This window comes from Pygoscelis adeliae, unplaced genomic scaffold (genome assembly GCF_000699105.1).
Source record: "Pygoscelis adeliae isolate BGI_AS28 unplaced genomic scaffold, ASM69910v1 Scaffold27, whole genome shotgun sequence".
NCBI lineage: Eukaryota > Metazoa > Chordata > Aves > Sphenisciformes > Spheniscidae > Pygoscelis > Pygoscelis adeliae.
In genome coordinates, this window is record NW_008825410.1 from 6,128,572 (window position 1) to 6,148,648 (window position 20,077).

The 20,077-nt window shown below is 38.9% G+C and overlaps 2 protein-coding genes across 2 annotated transcripts in view; both read left to right on the forward strand.

The window, feature by feature from the left end:
* Positions 1-14,406, forward strand: part of LOC103922411 (macrophage mannose receptor 1-like) — a 66,002-nt gene extending 51,596 nt beyond the window's left edge. Inside the window, exons 24-30 of the mRNA XM_009330550.1 lie at positions 850-1,079; positions 2,164-2,329; positions 3,314-3,466; positions 7,740-7,856; positions 9,807-9,974; positions 13,429-13,482; positions 13,865-14,406. Of these exons, the coding sequence (XP_009328825.1) occupies positions 850-1,079; positions 2,164-2,329; positions 3,314-3,466; positions 7,740-7,856; positions 9,807-9,974; positions 13,429-13,482; positions 13,865-14,115 (1,139 nt within the window). The 3' untranslated portion in view covers positions 14,116-14,406. The remainder of the gene's footprint in view (positions 1-849; positions 1,080-2,163; positions 2,330-3,313; positions 3,467-7,739; positions 7,857-9,806; positions 9,975-13,428; positions 13,483-13,864) is intronic.
* A 5,614-nt stretch (positions 14,407-20,020) lies between these two features.
* Positions 20,021-20,077, forward strand: part of LOC103922413 (macrophage mannose receptor 1-like) — a 32,626-nt gene continuing 32,569 nt past the window's right edge. The window contains exon 1 of the mRNA XM_009330551.1: positions 20,021-20,064. Within this exon, the coding sequence (XP_009328826.1) occupies positions 20,021-20,064 (44 nt within the window). The remainder of the gene's footprint in view (positions 20,065-20,077) is intronic.

Genomic DNA, 20,077 nt, shown 5'->3' on the forward strand with positions numbered 1-20,077 from the left:
AAGCCTTATGGTTTTTCAGGGAATTGCTTGGGTGTGTGGGTTTCAACATCATTTCACTTCCAATAAAGATACATCCACAAATTGTTTTTCAGGCAGGAACACAAGGGTCATATGTGTCAGAGGTCCAGTTAGTGTCACTACTCTCAGCTGACCCTTCCCAGTAACTGCCATGTTGCTACCTTCCTGACCTGGAATTTGTATCTGCATCTTTGTGTTTAGTATGACCCTTGACATGATATTTGTTCCATGATTTTGTCTGTCATTTTCTGAACACACTGGCTTTCAAAACATGTTCTGGAATATACTGGCTTGTACATATAGCATGAACTGTCTGGAGTGCAACTGTAACTCACCCACACCGAAATTAAGCTAATTCACCTCCAAAAAGGAAGTTAAAAAGCATTGAAAACCTGGATTTAAATATCTGATTGATTTTTAAGGACAGGTCTGTTTTGGAGTTTTCCTTTTCTCTGGCAAAAAAAATCCCTGGAAAACAACACAGTCTCTGCAAAGCATTTCTTTTGATGAAAAAAAAATTGTTAAAGAAATTGTGACCTAATCTAATCCTAATTCATTTGAGTAATACTATTCTGAAGGATTTTACAGAATGCTCCTTTACTCCTTGTCAGAGGTTCCCTTAAGCAGCTCTTTTCCTTTCTATAGCTTTTTAATTTATTTTACTACTGATGCTGGCTTAAAGAATAGCGCATCTACCCCATGCTGATCAAAAGTCAGGGAATATGAAATCAAGAAAAAAGGCTTTTTGTTTAATTCTATTGGCAACCACAGTGAAATCATAATCCCCTTTTGAACAAGTATATGAGTCTTTTTTCATGCTTTATTTTACAGATGCTGAGTTTCTGCCTTCTACAAGTTCATCCCCATCCAGCATTATCCGTTATGGTAACAGTAGTTATTTGTTCATCCATACCAAAATGAAATGGGAGGATGCACGAAAAAACTGCAAACGTGATCAATTTGACCTTTCCAGCATCTTAGACCCCTACAGTCATTCGTTCCTATGGCTAAAGATATTAAAGTATGGGGTGCCTATGTGGATTGGTCTTAACAGCAATGTGGTAAGAACATTAAACTAATTGAACGTGATGCTGCTTCTCTTGTGGACAAATCAGGAACTGAAAAGTCTTATTATCTTTCTTTACTTTAGCTTATTAGTTTATATCTTGGTCCTAAATACTTTTATGTGCTGTCAGATTTACAGGGAGGAATCCATCCTCTTCCATTACTCTGATTAAATTGTATCTTACACATGTTTTTCACACTTTTTCTGTGATATTACACTCTGTGCACTTCCAAACAAGACATTTTAGGCTAGCGTTTTGAAATATCTCTTTGTATATATGGTGTATTTGAGATAAAATCCACATATCTTAAGATGTACAGTAGAAAGCATTTATCCTAAATAACAATATCTAATTTTCAGAAATAGAATAAGGCGCTGTTGCTATGACTCTTTCAACATTTTTGAGGATAGTTAGCTAAATGATTAATTGGTTTACCTAATTTAATTTTATTTGTCTCCCCTCAGCCAGTTCTTTGATATTTCGATACTTTCTGGATGTTAAAATACACCACCCTTGCTTCTTGGCACAGACACTTGTCCCACATTCACTCCATTTGGCTGAGCGCATGAAAGAAATACAAACGAGTGAACATAACACACCACTTCCTAAAAACCAAAAGATTCCCCTAACCTAATCAACAGGATGATTCACTGAGTTCACCTCCTTTGGAGGGAAATGATTGCGTTTTAAAATATATTTTAGGTTAAAATAATCTACATTTCTTGAAATTTGGGGGGAAACAGATAGTGCAAAAATTAATCATCAGACTTTCACTCCTACAAATTATTTTAAATGAAATTATTAGTCCCAAATTAACAGTTTTCTTAAATTCAAAATTAATTCAACGTCACTTACTCACTTTTTCCTTTTGCTGAAAAGCATTTGTTGCACTGCTGTATTTCTCAATGAATAGCTGCTTGTCACAACATAAATTTAAAAGTTTGAGCCCTTTGTATTTGTTACTGACTTCTAAAAAAAAACTTTTAGCATGAGGTGCTGCTTAGACAGACATTTGACTGACGAAGGAATGGTTAATGCTTAGAATTTAATCATTCCTGTTGATTTGCTTTGTTCTTAGACCAATGGGCGTTATGAATGGATTGATAACTGGAGAATGAAGTATACTAAATGGGCTGAAGGGGAGCCAAAGCAGAAAATAGGCTGTGTCTATCTAGACATTGCTGGAGCCTGGAAGACAGGATCCTGCAATGAAAGTTACTTCTCTGTTTGCAAAAAAACTGATGGTAAGAACTTGAATCTAACCATTGTAATTACAATGATTATCTCTTTAGAGTTCATTGTGCTGGGTGGTCTGCTGATATATATATCTTATATATATATATGACATATATATCAGCAGTATATATATATACTTAGATGCTTTTTTTAATTTCAAGAGCTGAATAGATGAAATAATTAAGATTTACTTGGGTTGAATGGGGCTGCTTTAAAATGAGGGCCAACGCATATTAAAAAAGAGCTAGTGTGACTGTGAATAGCCATCACTTTACATTAATAATGTTAGATATATTTTGCAAAGCTGAGACTCACGTTACTCTGCTATTTATTCTGATACTGAGTAAGCATGCAAGACCAAAAACCTCAAAAATCGAAAGGTAATATTAGGTAGTAGTCACATGGGTACAGTGTTGAAGGGGAAAGAGCTGAATGACCAAGCCGTAAGGTGTCACAAGGAATGTTTACTTATAACAGCTTTGCAGGTTTTCCTTTTATAACTGAATAACAAACTACAGGTGGTATAGAAATGTTTAAGGATACTTCTTCAGGCTGCCTTCTCCTATGTTTTTGTCCTGAAACTCTTGTTACTATCATCTGATAATGCATTCTGCATTCCATGGTATTAGGTCACAACCCGTATGACCAAGTTCATATGGGCCCTAATTCAGCAAAGCAGTCAGGTGTGAAAATACATTTGTGAGTAAAGAGTTAGCTGAACTTAAGAATGTGTTAAAAGATAAAAGTATGCTTGGATTCTTTGCTAAATTAGATCTCTTGAGACTACAGTTGCAGTACTTTTTGTTCATGGATTTAGGACTTTTTCCCATTATTGTGTTGTAGTAAGCAGTATAGGCTACCAAGATCACGTTTTTTTAAAGATGTGAGTTTTCTAACATTCAGTTAGAATAATCTATTCATGATAAAAGAATGTATAAGAAGCTGTTTCTTTAAATTTTGTGCTTTCTTTTTTTAAATTTTTTTTTAAATAGTTCAAGCTCCCACTGAGCCCCCTCAGCTTCCAGGAAAGTGCCCTGAATCAGAAGGACACAAGTCTTGGATCCCTTTCCGAGGTCATTGCTACTACATTGAATCTTCATCTACAAGAAACTGGGCCCAGGCATCTTTAGAATGTCTTCGACTAGGTAAGTATCTTCCTTAATCAAAAGGCACATCTTTCTGACTTGTTTTTCCTCTCTGTGGAAAGCTGAACATGTGCTATGCATTTTTGTGATTTCAAGAATTGTCCAAGTGTTGGACAAGACAGTTGTATCCAATTATTGCCTTAATTTGGAAGGAGGTAGAAAATAGCTGTCTACCAGTGGCACACACTGTTTTTCATGTGTGTGGGACCAGGCCTTAGAGGAGCTATGTGGCCTGGAGTGGAGATCATAAAACTTTGTCCTTTGACCCTGCTAGGAGGTAGTCAGCCTCATCCACAGCAGTCACTAAATCTTATTTTAATGGCATTTTATATCTTTTGTATTCGTGATCTAATTTGCCCCTTGATTATTGCAGTTTTATGCCACTGGAATGAAAGTTACAGTTCTCCAGGCTGGATAATATATTAATAAACAAGGGTTGCTGTGTTGTTTCATTCTTACAACTTCCTTCTCTGGGAAAGTGATGTAAGATTCATTATGCCAGCCTTCATATGTCTGTAGCATTGGTGTGTATAGCATTGGTGGCAATGCGGCTCAGGTGTCTAACCTCCCATTAGAGTATGCAAAGATCTTGTTCCTGCTGTCAGTGGAACTGAATATAGATTTACCTTGACTGGAAGTATATATTGACATTTGGTCAAGTGAATTGCACCCTAAACTCCACTGACTGGGTTGATTAGGTCTCCACTGATAATAAACCTACCAGTGAAACCCATGTCAAATATAGACACCTAGAGCTGGGTAAGAAGAATCTCACTCTTTCTGCTGGTACTCACGTTCATTTTTGGGCTCTCATGAACTACTATCTTGCCAGCTCTAGTTTGAGAAACTAGTATTTTTGAGGGAAGATTCAAATTTTGGTGTATGTTTTTAAAATCTTACTATATTCTCCACATCAACATTTGCATAACATTTGGGTTAAGATACTTGATAATATACTTTTAAATGTAGAAAAGTCTCCATAATCCAACACTCTTGCTATAGCTCAGTCTTTAAGACTATGACAATTGTTACAGTGTGACCCATTTCCATAGTCTTCTGAGTTCTTTTGTTGACATGACAGATGCTCAGTCTTTGAAAGCTGCAATGTATGTTCTTAGTTATGCATAGTCAAAAGGACCTTGACAGCTGTTCACATAACAGCTGTTATCTGTTATCTGCAGTTCTCTGCTTTAAGTGGAATGATTATAATTTTGAATAAGCTTGTGTGAGAAATTAAATAATATTTCTTTTCTTTGGAGGACTGAGTTTCTGAAACAGACTTCCAGTAAGAAGAGTAGGGCAAATAAATGAAAGAGTTTTAAGGTGAAGTTTCAGAGGAATTGAATGATGATATTGCATGTGATAGCAGGTGCCTCTGCTCACTGACTCAGGTTGTCCACAGCTGTCCCACATCTTTGTTGTTGGAATCTGCAGTTACATCAGAATTGCCTTTTTCTGTTGAACTAAGATTCCTTAGAAAAAGGCACTGACCATTTGTTTCAGCGTGTGAATTTTCAGTCTTCCAAAAGACTGGAATTATGTGGAATTTAAAATTTGAATGCTAGTATACTTAAGCCTTATACTTAAGACTCCACATCACTGACATCCCCTTCCCTTCAACGCTACCCTTAATCTTTCATGGTAATTGTTAGTGCAGGCTGAATCCAGCAGCCCAGCAGAGGCAATGGCTCTATGCTCCCAAGTCCAACCAGTGACAAGGCTGAGAATGTGTTCTGTGTAGGCGCACACACACATATACAACACATCTATACATATATTCATGGCTGGCCACACAGATCAGCACAGACAGACACACAGAGCACTCACATGAACATAACCTGCACCAACACCCTTATTGTATTCCCCTCTCCAGTTGATCAGGATGAAGGTCTGTTAGTAGGAATATATACAGAAATACAACGTGGATCCTTTCAGCAGCTGGGCTCAGACACTCAGGTTGCCCAGTAGCTGGCCCATGGATCTCAGTGTCCTCAGTTGCTGGGACCTGGAAATATGAGCCCCCACAGCCACCAGCCTGGTTCCTGTTGCTGATACAGACCCTGTCCCCGCCACACACACACACCGGTCCCTCTAGTAGTCAATCCCCCATGGTCTCGCCTGTAGAGACACACAGGGGCGCACACACACATACAGAGCTAGCTGGAACTCCCCTGGTCCCCCAGTAGCCATTCCCTCCTTGATCTCATCCTTAGAGATGCGCGCACGATCCCTTATGGTCCCTCCAGCAGCTGTCTGGGACTCCCCTGCTCCCTCTGATAGCCAGCTCAGCTTGTGGTCTCACCCTTGGTGATGCACACGCACATCTGGCTCACCTACTTGCTGGCTAGGCTGACTTGATATTCCCTAGTGATCACACACTCACTTGTGTACCTGCACTTGCTCCAGTTGCTGGCACCACAGACACAAGGGTCTCTGACTCATGGTCCCACTACAGTTGCTGGTACTTAGACCCCCATGCACACACATGCGTAGAGTGAAGAATCTTTCACCCATGAAACTAGTTAGAAATAGAGTAATAAGAAGACAGGACAGTCTGCCCAGATCAGGCACAAGGCATGGCCAGACAACCATACTGACCAGCAAACTGTTTACACATAACCAGTCTTTTTATCCCCTTATCCCTCTATTTTCCCATGCTTGTTCCTCCCAAAGCATCTAGGTCCATCCCTTTCCCTGCCTTTGGTTCCTCCCCTGAACATCTCATAATAAGTCTTATGCAATCCTGAAATGCTCTTCTGGATCCCATCATGTCTCTCATACACCTAGGTAACTCCCCTCAGTCTGAAAGGTACTCTGTCATTGTCTTGATGGGTTTAACAACTGGACACTAGCGCTGAGGCTGTCCTGCGACAGCCCTAGGAGGGGCCTGAGCAGGATGTCCCATCCTGAGTCTGTAATTTGGGTTCTTCCCCTGCCATTGTGCCTCTTTTCTCCTCTGGGCTTGTGGAGATTGGCTTTTGATGGGTTGATGGCTCCTGTGATGGGCCTGGGAGTAGCCAGGGAAGGGGTCCCCCATATGCCATTGTCTCTCTGTGCTCCCTTGTGGATGTGCAGTGAAGCTTTTTATCATACAACCTAACAGTAACCAAAGATTTGATACCATTCAGCAAAAGAGGAACAATTAGAAAAACATAAAGACTACAGTGAAAAAAGAGGAACGTTCCATGTTCTCTTATATTCTGCTGTCCCTGCTTGCACTCTGCGTTTTGTTTGCAATTGGACATTTCCCAATTATATCTTACTCATAGTAGAATTCTGAACCATAGCAGAATTTATCAGTAGCTCAGCAGTGATTCAAATGACACATTTTCGTTCTCTGTAACTATGCCTTCCTTACCTGAGAAAAAAATACCTTAAAAAATTCAACAGCCAAATCAAAACAATCAAGTGCCAAACACAGCTGTTGCTCCATACCTATTGATGGGATTCCAGCCCCACACTAAAGAGAACTGAAGATGCACTTTCTCCAGTGTTTAATGCCACTCCATACAAAGTTGTGTAGCTCATTCTGTCTGCTGGCTCCATGCTCTGACTTCTTGACTTTGCTAGGGCATCATGCAGACTGAATCATTATGGCAGAATGAATCGTTATGGCAGAATGCCTAGCGTTGTATGAGGATGACTGACAGGGTACTACACTAACTGGGCAACAGATGACCAAGATGATCTTTCTTTCTCTGAAGGCTACAAGGAGAATGTAGGAAAATAAACAAGACCTGGTTAAAGAGTTACACTAAGGACTGTGCTTCAGAAAGTCAGCAAAGCCTGTGCTGTACATGAGCTATACAAAGGCTCAGAAAACATTTAATCTTTAATATGCAAAGTTATATGGTGTACAGATTGAAGTTATACATACTTTTTACTAAAAACTTTTAATTTTGTTTAGAGTGTTGTTGTTTTTTTTTAAATAGTAATACATCAATAGAAATTTATGCTCGATACCATATTGGCCTGTTGTATTTTGCCTAGAGTTGTTATTCAGTTACGTTGCTATTTCCCAGCAGATGAGGAAACAAACAAAATGCTAGTGCAATGTCATGGAAACGATAAGAAATACATCAGCAACAATGCCAGAGTCCTTCGTAAGATATTATCCAAAGTTAGTTTCTGTTTTGAACTTTAAACTCTGTTTGGAATTCGGCACAGATAATCAGTGGCAAAAATAAGACTGGCATTTGACAGGACAATGAGAATGCTTTCCACTGTGAAACTTACGTCTCTAAGAGATTTTTTTTTTCTCTGTGTCTTCCAGGTGCCTCTTTGGTATCGGTTGAAGACTCAGCTGAAGCCAACTTTCTGGCATATACCATTGAACCACTTGAAGGGAAAACATCAACTTTTTGGACAGGAATGTACAGAAATGTGGATGGTAATTTCTTTACTTTTGATGTCTTTTTGTTTGGTGAATAACTGTCACAAGCTGTTTGAAATGGGTGTTGAAAATTTCACATTATACTTCTGTAATACATAAAAAGTGAAATTAGAAAAGGTAATATATTACCATCACAGGGGAAGCTGGTCAGTTGTAATCAAGCAATAACCGGTAATATATAACAGAAAGAGTAGGCACAGAAAGCTCATCTTAAAGCAAGAAAAGTAATTCACAACAAAGTAAGGCACAAAGGTGCCTATAGCAGAGTACAGACAGGACTGTGCTGGGAGCTGAGCCAAAGTCAAATTGGTCTTCTCAAATGTGGAGAGGCCCTGCGTTGATATGCTCGTCATTGAGATACTCCAATTTTTGAGCTAGAGAAAAATGTGGCTAACATCACCTCTAGTCTTTGGAATCACAATCCTGGAATGACCTGTCACCCATCTTTAGTTACAGCTGGCCCTCAGAACAGCTTCACTTTGAAGCTGGAATTGTTTGTGTCTTTGGAATTGTGTATCACAACTTTTTCTATTTTCTGCCTCACTGTAAGGGAGGTAAGCTAAAAGACAACAGGCAACAGACTGCTTTAATTAAATCTTAAATTTGCTGATCATCATTGCTTTTTCATTAATACAGTTAGTGTTCAATTAAATAGATATTTCTGTCTTTATGATAGACCTAAAAGTTACTTCAGTCTTGTGCTGTTCAGATGAAAAGTTCCAGTGTAACAATGTCAGAGGCAGGACTGCAGAATGGTTCAGGTGACTTGGGGTGGGGTTTTCTTGAGTTTTGGAGGGGTTTTTTATGACTGCTTGCTCAAACACTTCAATGACAAACCAGTTGGGGAGAAGACAAGTACTCCATTACATTACTTGAATCTTAACCAGGAAAAGGGAAAGTTTTCACTAGAGGAGGAAAGAATTTTAAGAGAGTAATGATTTATAAGCATAACACATAAAGAAAAGCTGAGGTTTACTCATGTGGTTAATTGACACATGAAATGTTTTTTAAAGTGGTTCTAGAGCAGGTGCAGAACAATACAGTTCTTACAGTGATCATAAGCACAAGAGCTGCTTCAGCAAGTACATGTCATTGTATTACCAGATAGCAAGTACAGTGATTTCAGCATAACTGCATAACTAAATTTCATATCTTTGGAAAAAGCGATTGTATCCAGATGCCATGCCCTGACACAAAGGGTGGCAGGTATTTAAAAAAAGAAAAAAAAAAAAGCAAAATATGAAGAATCTTACAAGAAAACAAAACATAGCTTTCATGCTGAGTCTAAGAATTTGCTTGTTTGAGTCAACTTAAGAGTCACAAGGGGCACATTTATTCTAAATAAATAACACTATTAAAAGAAAGAAAGAAAAAAAAGAACAGGAAGGAAGAGACAGAAAGTCCCAGCATAGTTGAACAACAGTGATCACAAGATTTTTGAAGCAGATCTTTAAAAAGGAAAATCGTGTGTGTAAAGCCAGTGGGAAGGAGCAGAAACTGAAAAAGAAACGAAAGAAAATTGGACTTAGAAAGACTTCAGTGGGAGCTTTGAAAAGAGTAATACAAAACCTCCCCATATATTACTGAAATAAAGGGCATTCAGTTGAAGATAAATTATCTTTTGACATCAGTAATGTCTATAAACTGAATAAAAAATTGACACTGCACCATTGCAATAAATTGTGGGAGATACTTCTTTAAACTTTCTTGCCTTTGTGACATCATAAGCCAGATTGGCCTGCCATTTTCCAAAAATCGATGTTCTATCGTTTGCATAAGAACTTAAGGGCAACATGACGTGTCAGGCCAACAATCTAAATAGTCTAGTGGCCTGTCTCCAAGAGTGGCCACAAGTAGATTTCTCAGGAAGGCAATAAATGTGGAGCAGGTGTCAAGATGGAAATGAATACTGTTTTGTTTTTCCATATTCAATGTTTTTCCAATTAGGAGAATGGCTGTGGCTAGACAACACTGCAGTGAATTTTGTTAACTGGAATGTAGGAGAACCTTCCCCTCAACAAAATGAGCACTGCGTTGAAATGTACGCAAACTCTGGGCACTGGAATAATATCTATTGCTCTTCCTACAAAGGCTATGTTTGTAAAAAGCCAAAAAGTAAGTGCTACATTTATGAATTTGTTTTATGTATGGAGTATGCTTCTTGTGTGCTAGTATTAGTAGATGGCCGTTACACAGAGTGCATTTTAGCTGGGTGTTTTGAGGTTTTATAGATGCCAAGGGATGCACATTTGCATGCCAACAAAAAGAAAGAATAACTCTTGTCAGAAAGTAGAAGTGCTGACCATGCTCAAGTCCCTTCTGAATTGTTTTGAAAAGATTGTGTTCCTATCTTAACTCTACCTAGTGTATACACTTAACAAGTTTGCCTCTTCTGTATCGATAATTGTTGAGTAATCACGAAGTTAGTACTGTGATTTGCACACACAAATTTGTCTCATCTATTTGAAAATACATACCTTAGGGTATCCCCTCTGCTCAGCCTGAGGAATACCCTTTGCTTATTTCCCTCTGGAAGTCGCATGTGCATGCATTTTCTGAGTATGAAGTAGTGTTTCTGTGAATTGAGTATTTATGAATTGTGAATTAATGAACAGTTTTGGACCTTTTGTCTCTGTGTTCTCCTGTTTTGAGAAGATGAATGAATGAAAAGCAAAGCAAATAGCATAGTCTGAATGTGCTAAACTGGAAGTGTCCTGAAATAATTGAATGTGCAAATTTGACAGTAAGGACATCTAGTGCATATGTGTTCCTGAAAGTCATCCCAATCATTTCTTCCAGCACATATTGCAATCTTCCAGCATGTATTGCAATATCAAAATCTTTTACTAATGTTTACTGAGGAGAGTGAAATTCACGTAGCAGCTGAAATATGCCCACTTCCTCTACAAGACTGGAAATGAGAGAAATTCTGCTATCCTTTCTATGAATTTGCTCTCATGGAAAATTATTCTTACTTACTCAGATGCTTGTAATGATGACTCTATCTTCTCCAGGAAATACTGCAGAACTGTCAGATACAACCATCCATTCAGAGCCTACTTACCTGTCTTTTTACATTGTGATTGACAAACAAAAAGGCACTTTATTCTCATTCTCTATCCAGAATAGTCATAGATGTCCATAACAAGTGTTAAAATCAGTGGCCACCCTTCCTTTTTGACCATTCAACTCATCTGTTTGTGCTGGTACTGGCATGGTACTGTTTTGATACTGAGACATTTCAAGGAGCTGAAGCAGATGAAAGCTAGTTGTTTTTTTTTTAGGATTAGCTTCAGCCAGTCTAGCCTCCTGAGCTGGAATGCCGTGGAGTCAGCCAAATGCCAGTGCCAATGCAAGGACAATATAGTTGCTCACTTAGGAACAGGACACAATTGAATCCTACACTGTTGCAGAAATGCAGCTTGGCTCGGCACAATTTTGCAGAGCTGTGATAATGCTCCATTTTGCAGAATTGAAAAAATGTATTAAATAGCTATAGGCTAATAAATGGGGTGTTAGAAGCATGATTTTACTTAGTTGCACTTGCTATGGCTTGTTATGTTTGCTGTTTTCTGAAGAGGCTGCAAACACAAACCTGTGACTGAAGTCTTCCCGTAGAATAGATGCTATTTTCTGTTCCATTTTTTTAGGCAATTTTTACCTTAGTAATTTGAAATTCTGTAGTGGGTCTATTCCATAAATAATTTATTTCTTACGTAAGGGGGTACTCTGAAGAGCTGTTCAGCAGTTCAACAGGTGCTAGTTGATTGTGCTGCAAATAGTGACTGCAAATATTATGTTCATGGCATCTCACTCTCACTTTTCAGGAATAGCAGATTCGTATCATTAAATATACTGCTTGTTTAACTGCTTGTAGGAAGGTTTAGCATGCAGTTATCTCATACCAAAAACCAACAGTGACGTGCATAATATGCACGATCAGTGCTATACTGAACTTGGTCGGTCAACATGTTTCGGTGAGGAACAAGGAAAAAGTGTCTAGGTTATTATATTCCAAAAATTTTCCAGTCAAATGAAGCAATGCAGCCAAAAGACTATTTTCCAAATTTGCATAATGTAAATTATTTCCTCCTATTCCTTGTTACATTTCTGAGACTGTTTTTTACACTGTGCTTTTGGACATAAGGTAGCATTATCTTCACAGAATCACAGAATGATTGAGGTTGGAAGTGACCTCTGGGGATCATCTGGTCCAACCCCCTGCTCAAGCAGGGCCACCTAGAGCCAGTTGCCCAGGACTATGTCCAGATGGCTTTTGAGTATCTCCAAGGGTGGAGACTCCACAACCTCCCTGGGCAACCTGTGCCAGTGCTCAGTCACTCTCACAGTTAGAAAGTGTTTCCTGATGTTCAGAGGGAACCTCCTGTGTTTCAGTTGGTGCCCATTGCCTCTGGTCCTGGGCACCACTGAGAAGGGCCTGGCTCCATCGTCTTTATACCCTCCTTTCAGATATTTGTATACTTTGATAAGTCCCCCCTGAACCTTCTCTTCTAGGCTAAATGGTTCCAGCTCTCTCAGCTTTTCATCATGTAAGAGATGTTCCAGTCCCTTCATCGTCTTAGTGGCTCCTCACTGGACTTCCTCCAGTAGCTCTCTCTCTCTTTTGTACTGGGGAGCCCAGAACTGGACATGACATGTAGAAACTCTTGGAAATATCCAAAAAATCATGTCTGGTTTTACTCTGAAGAGCTAGATATAGAGTAATATTTGTCTCTAGATGTAAAACTAGCTGGGCTAACAGACAATCCAGCAGAGTTCTGGAAACTCTTTAGAAGTCAGGATTGTTGGATTATTAATGAAATCAGGCAATGTTAGTGGGGAGATTGGTAAAACAATTTAACTTCCTGGGCTCACCTTTTTCAGAATGAAACATGATGCATGATGAACATTGATTCAAGATTTAGTTACAGACTGATTTTATGTCCACATGGCAAAATATGGATCTTCATGTTAAATGATGGCCCAGTTTTCCCAGCAAGCCAGATTTCGTGGACCAGATACTAAATTTTGAATGAGCTACAAACATTTTAGTTTGGATGTGGTATGTGCTAAGACACTTTGGAGTTCATGAGCGATTTCAATTGTTTGTGTAGGTAGGCCATTAAAGTCTTTCAGCAAACCAAATTTATTACACTTGCTATGTTCATACAAGATAAATACTGCAAGAATTTGTAATTATATTGAGGATTATGTTTGATCATCTCTGTCCTGAAGATGCTGTGTAGATTTTCTTGTGGTTTTACCCTGATGTCAGGATCTGTCTCCGTGGAGCTCTTTGATGTTTCTTCTCTTCTGCTAGTTTATGTAAATACCTACATGTGAGACCAGAATACGATTGATCATTGTGCTATGCCTTTTGGTAGGTGTATATAGCTTTGTGTGGACTAAACCCAAGTGTTTTCAGTATTTAGTGGTATGTATTACCATATATTTCTCTGAATATGATTTTCAGTATGTTCCAAATACACAAATAAATAATAAATAGTATAGAAATAAATAACAGAATACTATAATAACCTAATTTTTTTTCAATGTTTTGAAATGCCAGCAACTGAAATGCCACCGACAGCTGAAATGCCACCAGCTGAAATGCCTACAAAGGGTAAGAATATTGTCTTTCAAGTAGACAAAAACTAGTCCCATATAAGATCATAAACAGAACAAATCATATTCTGTATTATGTCTCTTACATTTTCTGATCTACCTGAGTACCGTATCTGTTTCCTAGGAGCATATTATTTCCTAGTAGAACACAATATACTCCGTTCAGTGTCCAAATGCAGATTTAGAAAAAAAATAATTTGTGATATAGCATGCAATGTTAGCATTTTAAAATAAATTAATTTTATGTTGCTACTTTTGTCTCTCATTATTTTGAAACAAATGGAACACTTTTACTTAAAACATCACGCTTCATAAATTGTTTCCAGTAATCAGCTAAAGAGTATGTAGCATCCTCTTGATTTCTTTGTACTTGTTTTCAGCAATGACAAAGGACGAGAAGGCTCCTACTCTGGACCATGGTAAAACAGGAGTTGTAGTTATTGTTGTCATCCTCATCCTGGTTGGAAGTGGCCTTGCAGGCTACCTCTTCTACAAAAGAAGAAAGAATCGCTTGTCAACAAATGACAGCTTTGAGAACAATTTGTATTTTAATAGTGATGCAGTTCCTGGAACTAGTGACACAAAGGATCTCGTGACCAACATAGAGCGGAATGAACATGCGACACTGTAATGTAATAAAATGAAATGTAATGTAATATGTAATGTAAAATGTAATGTAATAAAATAAAATGTGCCTTGTTTTAATAAAATTATGCAATTAGAATTAAGCCAAAGCTACTTTCTCATGTGCAAATACTGTAGTAGCCAGTTTCAGTGTGTGCATAATGTTATATACAGCATTTACTTTATTTTGTAACCATTGTATCATGTGTGAGAGATTTCAGGTCTCACAATTTGATGACCCACAATGGTGAGCGTGGGTCTTAAGAAAAGAGATAATACTGACTAATTATTAAATGGAACACTAGAAATGGATGCAATAAAGGAAGTAAAATGTAGATAGATCCACTTGAGAGGGCTCCCAAGATTTGAAGTTTCTGCACCAGATTTATTTCAAGCCATGCTAATGCACAGATTCTCCAAGCTATTCAGCAAACATCTCTCTAATTCTACCGGCTTTCAAGTATTCCTAGGGACTTAGCTACAGGGGTAGTTGCTAGATGATAATTTTGTATTTAGGCATATCCTCTGAAGCACGTGGGGAAAAAATCCTTTTATGATATAATTTTAGTTCCCACAATTTCACACAACACAGAGAACCAAGAATGTAGTTCTTGCAGTTTATGTACTCTAGGATTTAATCAGGTAAAATCTGGGGGCAGGCCTCTGGAATGGAAAAGTGTGGTTGGCATTAACTGCCAGCGTTCTGGCTGGCCACAAGTGGGTTTGTCTGGGAGAGGTGATGAAGGTCATGGCAAAACTTCCTCCTTACCAGGACAACAATTACTGAGGGGAAGGAGGAACAATACCTATACGTGTTCTGAAGGTTCATAGGAGCACTGGATAGCTGTTGTGGTGATCACGTGTTGGTACTGCTCTCCTACAGCCTCTCAATAGGTAGGATAGGTTTGTGGGGTGTCTGCTGGAAGTCAAGAACAATTTAGCTTTACCAATGTATTAGTTACTACTGATTTTATTTCCTTTCTAAAATGGCTAAATCAGTTACCACTTATGGAAATCTTAGATTCCCCAATGTGGAGTTTATATTCCTAATTTTTGTAAATCTTGTAAAATGTAAATCATGCATGATTCCTCACTTGCATACAAAGGTTTGCAAGGTTTGGTTTTGTGGTTTCAGATTTTATTCTGTGAAATAAACAGTAACTAGCTTTGATTTTTTTAAATAGTTTTTCATTTTATAGTCTTGTCCATATAAGACTCTGTAACAGGGTAAAGTTAAAAAGGAGATGATGATACAACCGTGGAGACATTCCATCCAAAGTTGTGATCAAGTAATATATTGACCGTATTTTCCTGAATATGTCCAGGGATTATCTGCTTAAAACCAAGACAAAAATGTCAGCTGAGTGATTTAGTAAAAATCTTGAATTACATACGTGTGTAGCTAAGATGGAGAAATTTGTCCTGGAACGCCTTTTCTCCTCTGGCTTACTGCTGTTTCCATTTTTAATGCACAGTTGTTTTGAGCATGGCTTTTCAAGGAGTAGTACTTCTAATGGTTCTTCATGCCATCCGATGTGGCTTACCTACCAGAAACCTCCTGACTGACTGACTTATGATGTTAAGAATGATGCTCTTTCAATTATATGGAGAAGTGGTGCCAGCTAGAAAGGTATGTGAAAGGGACAGTGAAAGGTCAGGAGACCCTGATTGGAATCGCAGCCTCGCTGCACCGGCTGTTGTGCAAACAACAAGTAAGGGCAGTCTCTACCCAACTGTAGTTCAGCCCTGTTCTGGGGCCCTGCACAATCTTAAGGCAGTATCTGCACGCTGAGTGATTCTTCCAGATAACATTTCATCACATGTAGATATGCAGATGTATGACTGGAAAGAAAATAAAGATCAAGGGGATGTCTCATTTCTGGTGCTTTGCCATACTTACCGGGTACATCTCTACAGCCAAAGAGTGTCAGGGAGAGAACCCAGCTACCGGAGCCTGGATAGTCCTGAACTCATTTACCCATTTATACTGCCTGAAATCCAGCAGCATCTCCGAGTTGAAGAGAATTAAAAATGCCATGCTAGTTAATAGCTGGCATTTTTAGCTGCTTCTGTGAAATGCTGTCTCTGTTCCGCTTTCCTGTCCAAATGGGTACAGAAGAAATAGAGGAGGTTCCAATTCAGAAGCTCTACTCTGAAGATGGATCTACTTGGCCTGCTCATTTTAGAAAGAGCGTGAGTCAAAAAGACTTGAAAGATTTTCAGAAGCGGAGGAAATTTAAGCTGCATGGTTTGCTGTCCCTCCTACTGCAATACAATGGGATTGAAGCGAGTTTCCCATTAAAAAGAGCAAACTTGGAAGGAGTGGCATTTATAGCACAGGAAATCATTACAGTTCCATGCAGTAAGCTGAAGATGAGCACTGATACTTTATAGACAAACTCTAATAGGAATTTTTGAATGGAATGTAGAGAAATGAACAACCTTGAACGCTTTAAACAATATCTAATTAATACAAGATTAAATGGAAGGCTTTTACCTAGGGACTTGTAATTATAAAACCCAGGATTTCTTGGGTTTTTGTTTTGGTGGGGGTTTTTTGTTTGTTTGGGTTTGGTTGTTTGGGTTTTTTTTTTGGGGGAGGAGGTTGGTGTTTCTTCTTTTTTTTCCCCAGCTAGTACCTTTCAGTGATGGCAACTCATTTATTAGACTGTCTAAATACAGAATCCAGTCCCAGGTTTTTAACATCATCATTCCTTTGGTCATACTTGTGATAAAACTGATCATACAATTTCAAGAAGAATTGAGAGAGTAGTTTCCAAACAGGTGTTCTCTTTCCACACCCTCATGTTGTTTCCATCTTCCCTGGACTGAGTTGCTGTGTAATGGTTTTACCAAACATCATTTGGTGATCTGGCATTATGTCCTCTTTTCCTGCTGCTAAGCTGCAGTGTTCCTGAGGAGCGACTGACTACATGAAAATTGTTTCAAAGATTGGGCTGGGGAAATTATCCATGTTGCTCTATTTGACTGAAAAAAACACAGTCTTCTTGGAAACGTTTCATAATCATATGGACGCAATATAATTTGTTACTTAATGTATTCTGATCCATCACCAATTCTCTCAGCCGTTCTCTAGTACCAGCTGCTAGTCCTGTTGGGATCGGTCAGTTGTCTTAGAACTGCCCCGTTGCTCTTGTGATCTCTTGTTTTGCCTCCTGAGTAGATGCTACTACTTAGGGGAGGTTCAGGCTGCATGTTGCATAAATATACATTCATGGAGGAATTGGGATCTTGCTTTTCTGCAATATTCTTACTGTAAAAACAGGGAAAATAATTTCTCGATAAACAAGATGAAACATAAGTGATGGGTAGAAAAGCAAAGGAAATTTTTAACTGTTCACTAATAATTCATATCCATAATCCTCTGATTCTGCCAAGATTTCTTATGTTTGATCTTGGCAGTTTAGAGAAATGATAGGAAAAAAAGTTTCATGTAGCATGAAAATATAGCGTGAAAGTGCCTATGCTTCTCTTTCAGTATGTTTTGAGCCTGTCTAGAGAAATGGAAAGGTTGTTCGCTCTCTGGGGTTTTTTCAGGCTAGAAAGTTTCTACCGAGGTTTAGAACATGTCTTTTTAAAAAAAAAAAAGTTTTCAGTTGGAAACTGCAGTTGTGCTATATGTGGGGATTGTGGGTTGAAATCTTATATCAAGTTATAGCAGGCTAAATGATCACAAAATTCCTTTCAGATTTTAATACCAATGTTTTTTGAAAATAAATTATTTAACTTCTGTAGGGAAGCATCTGGCTGAACCTGGATGGGCTCACCCATGCATTTCTGTGGGCGGCTGAGAAATGACTTGACGGCAACATTCGATAGCATGTAAAGGTTTGTCTCTTTGCACATTGCTACGTTTCTTGATACCCTTGTGCTTAATTTTCATTTCCCCTTTTCTCCTGAAGAGTTCAGACTTCAGAGAAAAGGTGGTGCATCTGCACGCTGTGCGTGTAACTTCCTGCCTGGGAGCAGAGATTGCCGAAGGAACAATGCTGACTCAACACAAAACCCAGCAGCCTTTCTTCCTCGCCACTTCTAAAATTTCACGCTGTGCCTTGCCAAGTGGAAGATGCTGCAGTGCATCTTTGCAATCCTCTGATTTTCTTTCCCACTTTGTGAGCTGTGGTGGGGTCTGCTCAGACAAACACAAACACTGAGGTGAAGCTGACTTTACTATGCTTTACTCTTTTTCAGCCTCTGTCCGCAGATCATCGATAACAGTCCTTCATCAAACACCAGCCTTTCTTCAGAACACAGCTAGTTTCTTTTTCCCTGTTGTAATTGTACTTGTTGCCTCCCAGTAGCTTTGGAGGTGCTGAGATGTTGTATACAGCAGAACCACAAGGCATTACATTTCTCCTGCCTAAATAATGAATAAGAATATTTTTTCCATCTGCACATCTGGAGCTCCTGAACAAGGAAGCAAAGAAAGTTGTAAAGTTGAGGTTGCAGAGTCGGGCATTCCCGTGTTGGGGAGTACCAGGATGCTTTACTCCAGACTCAGTGCAGCCATCTTTGCATATGCATCATAATTCACTGAGTAACTGACCATCTGCTGCTTTGTTGAGGCAACCCTCTCTTTTCCCCCACTTCCCTCAGGTCTCACTGTCCTTCTCAGGCTCCCATTCTTTCCATGTTTTTGGTTTAGCTATACCTACCGGCCTTTAGGTCCCACTATTTTCTCTCACTGTTGTAATTCTTTTTCTGCCCTAATTCCTTGTGTACCTTTTTAGACGCAGTGAATCATCCATCTGCATCCGAGTCAGAACAAGAGAAGCAGGATCCCACATCTTCATCTAGGTGTCTAGGGCTTTCATTGCCTACAACAGCAGCAATTTTCAGGGAAAGACTTGCTGCAAATACAATACTGGGGAAGTTACCCAAACCAGCCTCTCCTGAAGATACGGAAACTGGGATTTTTCAAAGGCCATATGCAAAAAGCAATGTAAACCTTCCCTGAGAGTGTGTTTTTCCTACCCTCTACGTGTTTCTAATTCTTTTACCTATCATAAAGAGGAGAGGTTTTTCAAAGGGAAAATCAGAATTTTATTAGAATGCCTGAGGGGTGTGCACTTTAGGGGGTGCAAACTTTCACAGGCTAGTGGGATGAAAAATGTGGCAGTATTCCTTATCAGTTTAGTTTTCATCTCTAGCAATAACTGAAAGTCCACCATTTTCCAGTTACAGGTTATCTTCTTCCTAGAATTGTGTGGTTTCTTTTCAGAATTTCTTCAGTTGTTGCTGTCAGTTTGGGTACGTTGCTCCTCCATATAGTCAGGAATGGAGCAAAAGAAGGGACAGGTGCCTCCTGGAGAACACAGATCTCATTTTCTACAGCTTTTCTCTTTTCTGTGGAACTGCAGACATAGGGAAATTCTAGTTCTCTCTTATTCCACGGTCATAGTTACTTGATTTGCCTGGTGTCCCAGTCCATTTTTCACAGTACTGCATTGCACTCTGGTGTTTTTCATCATTTATTGATACAGACAAATCTTCCTCTTCTTTTTCACCTTTTTCCTTTATTTCCGGTAAAGAGACATTTGTGTCATTTTCTTCATAAAAATGATCCTGAATCGTAAGGTACTTCTTCAAAAATCCTCACTAAAATGTTACCTCATAGATCTCATATTTCCATGGAAGGGAAAGCTTTTATACAGTAGAGAAACTAGCTTAGAAAGCAAAGTTTATTCATTAATGTATTATTTCAAAATTACTCATGTGACATGATACAGTTCCTTATTTGCAGCTCAGAACTTCCCTGTATCTGTTGGGTCTTAAAAACCGAAAAGGATTTGTTAATCCGGTTCAGTGCAGAAGGGTTTTCTTGCAAGGCACAGATTTGGTCTTCAGCATCAATTTGAGGTGAAAGGGAGAAGGGAGTGAAACATTTGGCCATGGCTGTCTACCTGCTCCTGATTTTTCTCTTTCACTTTAGTACATCTCTTCGAATG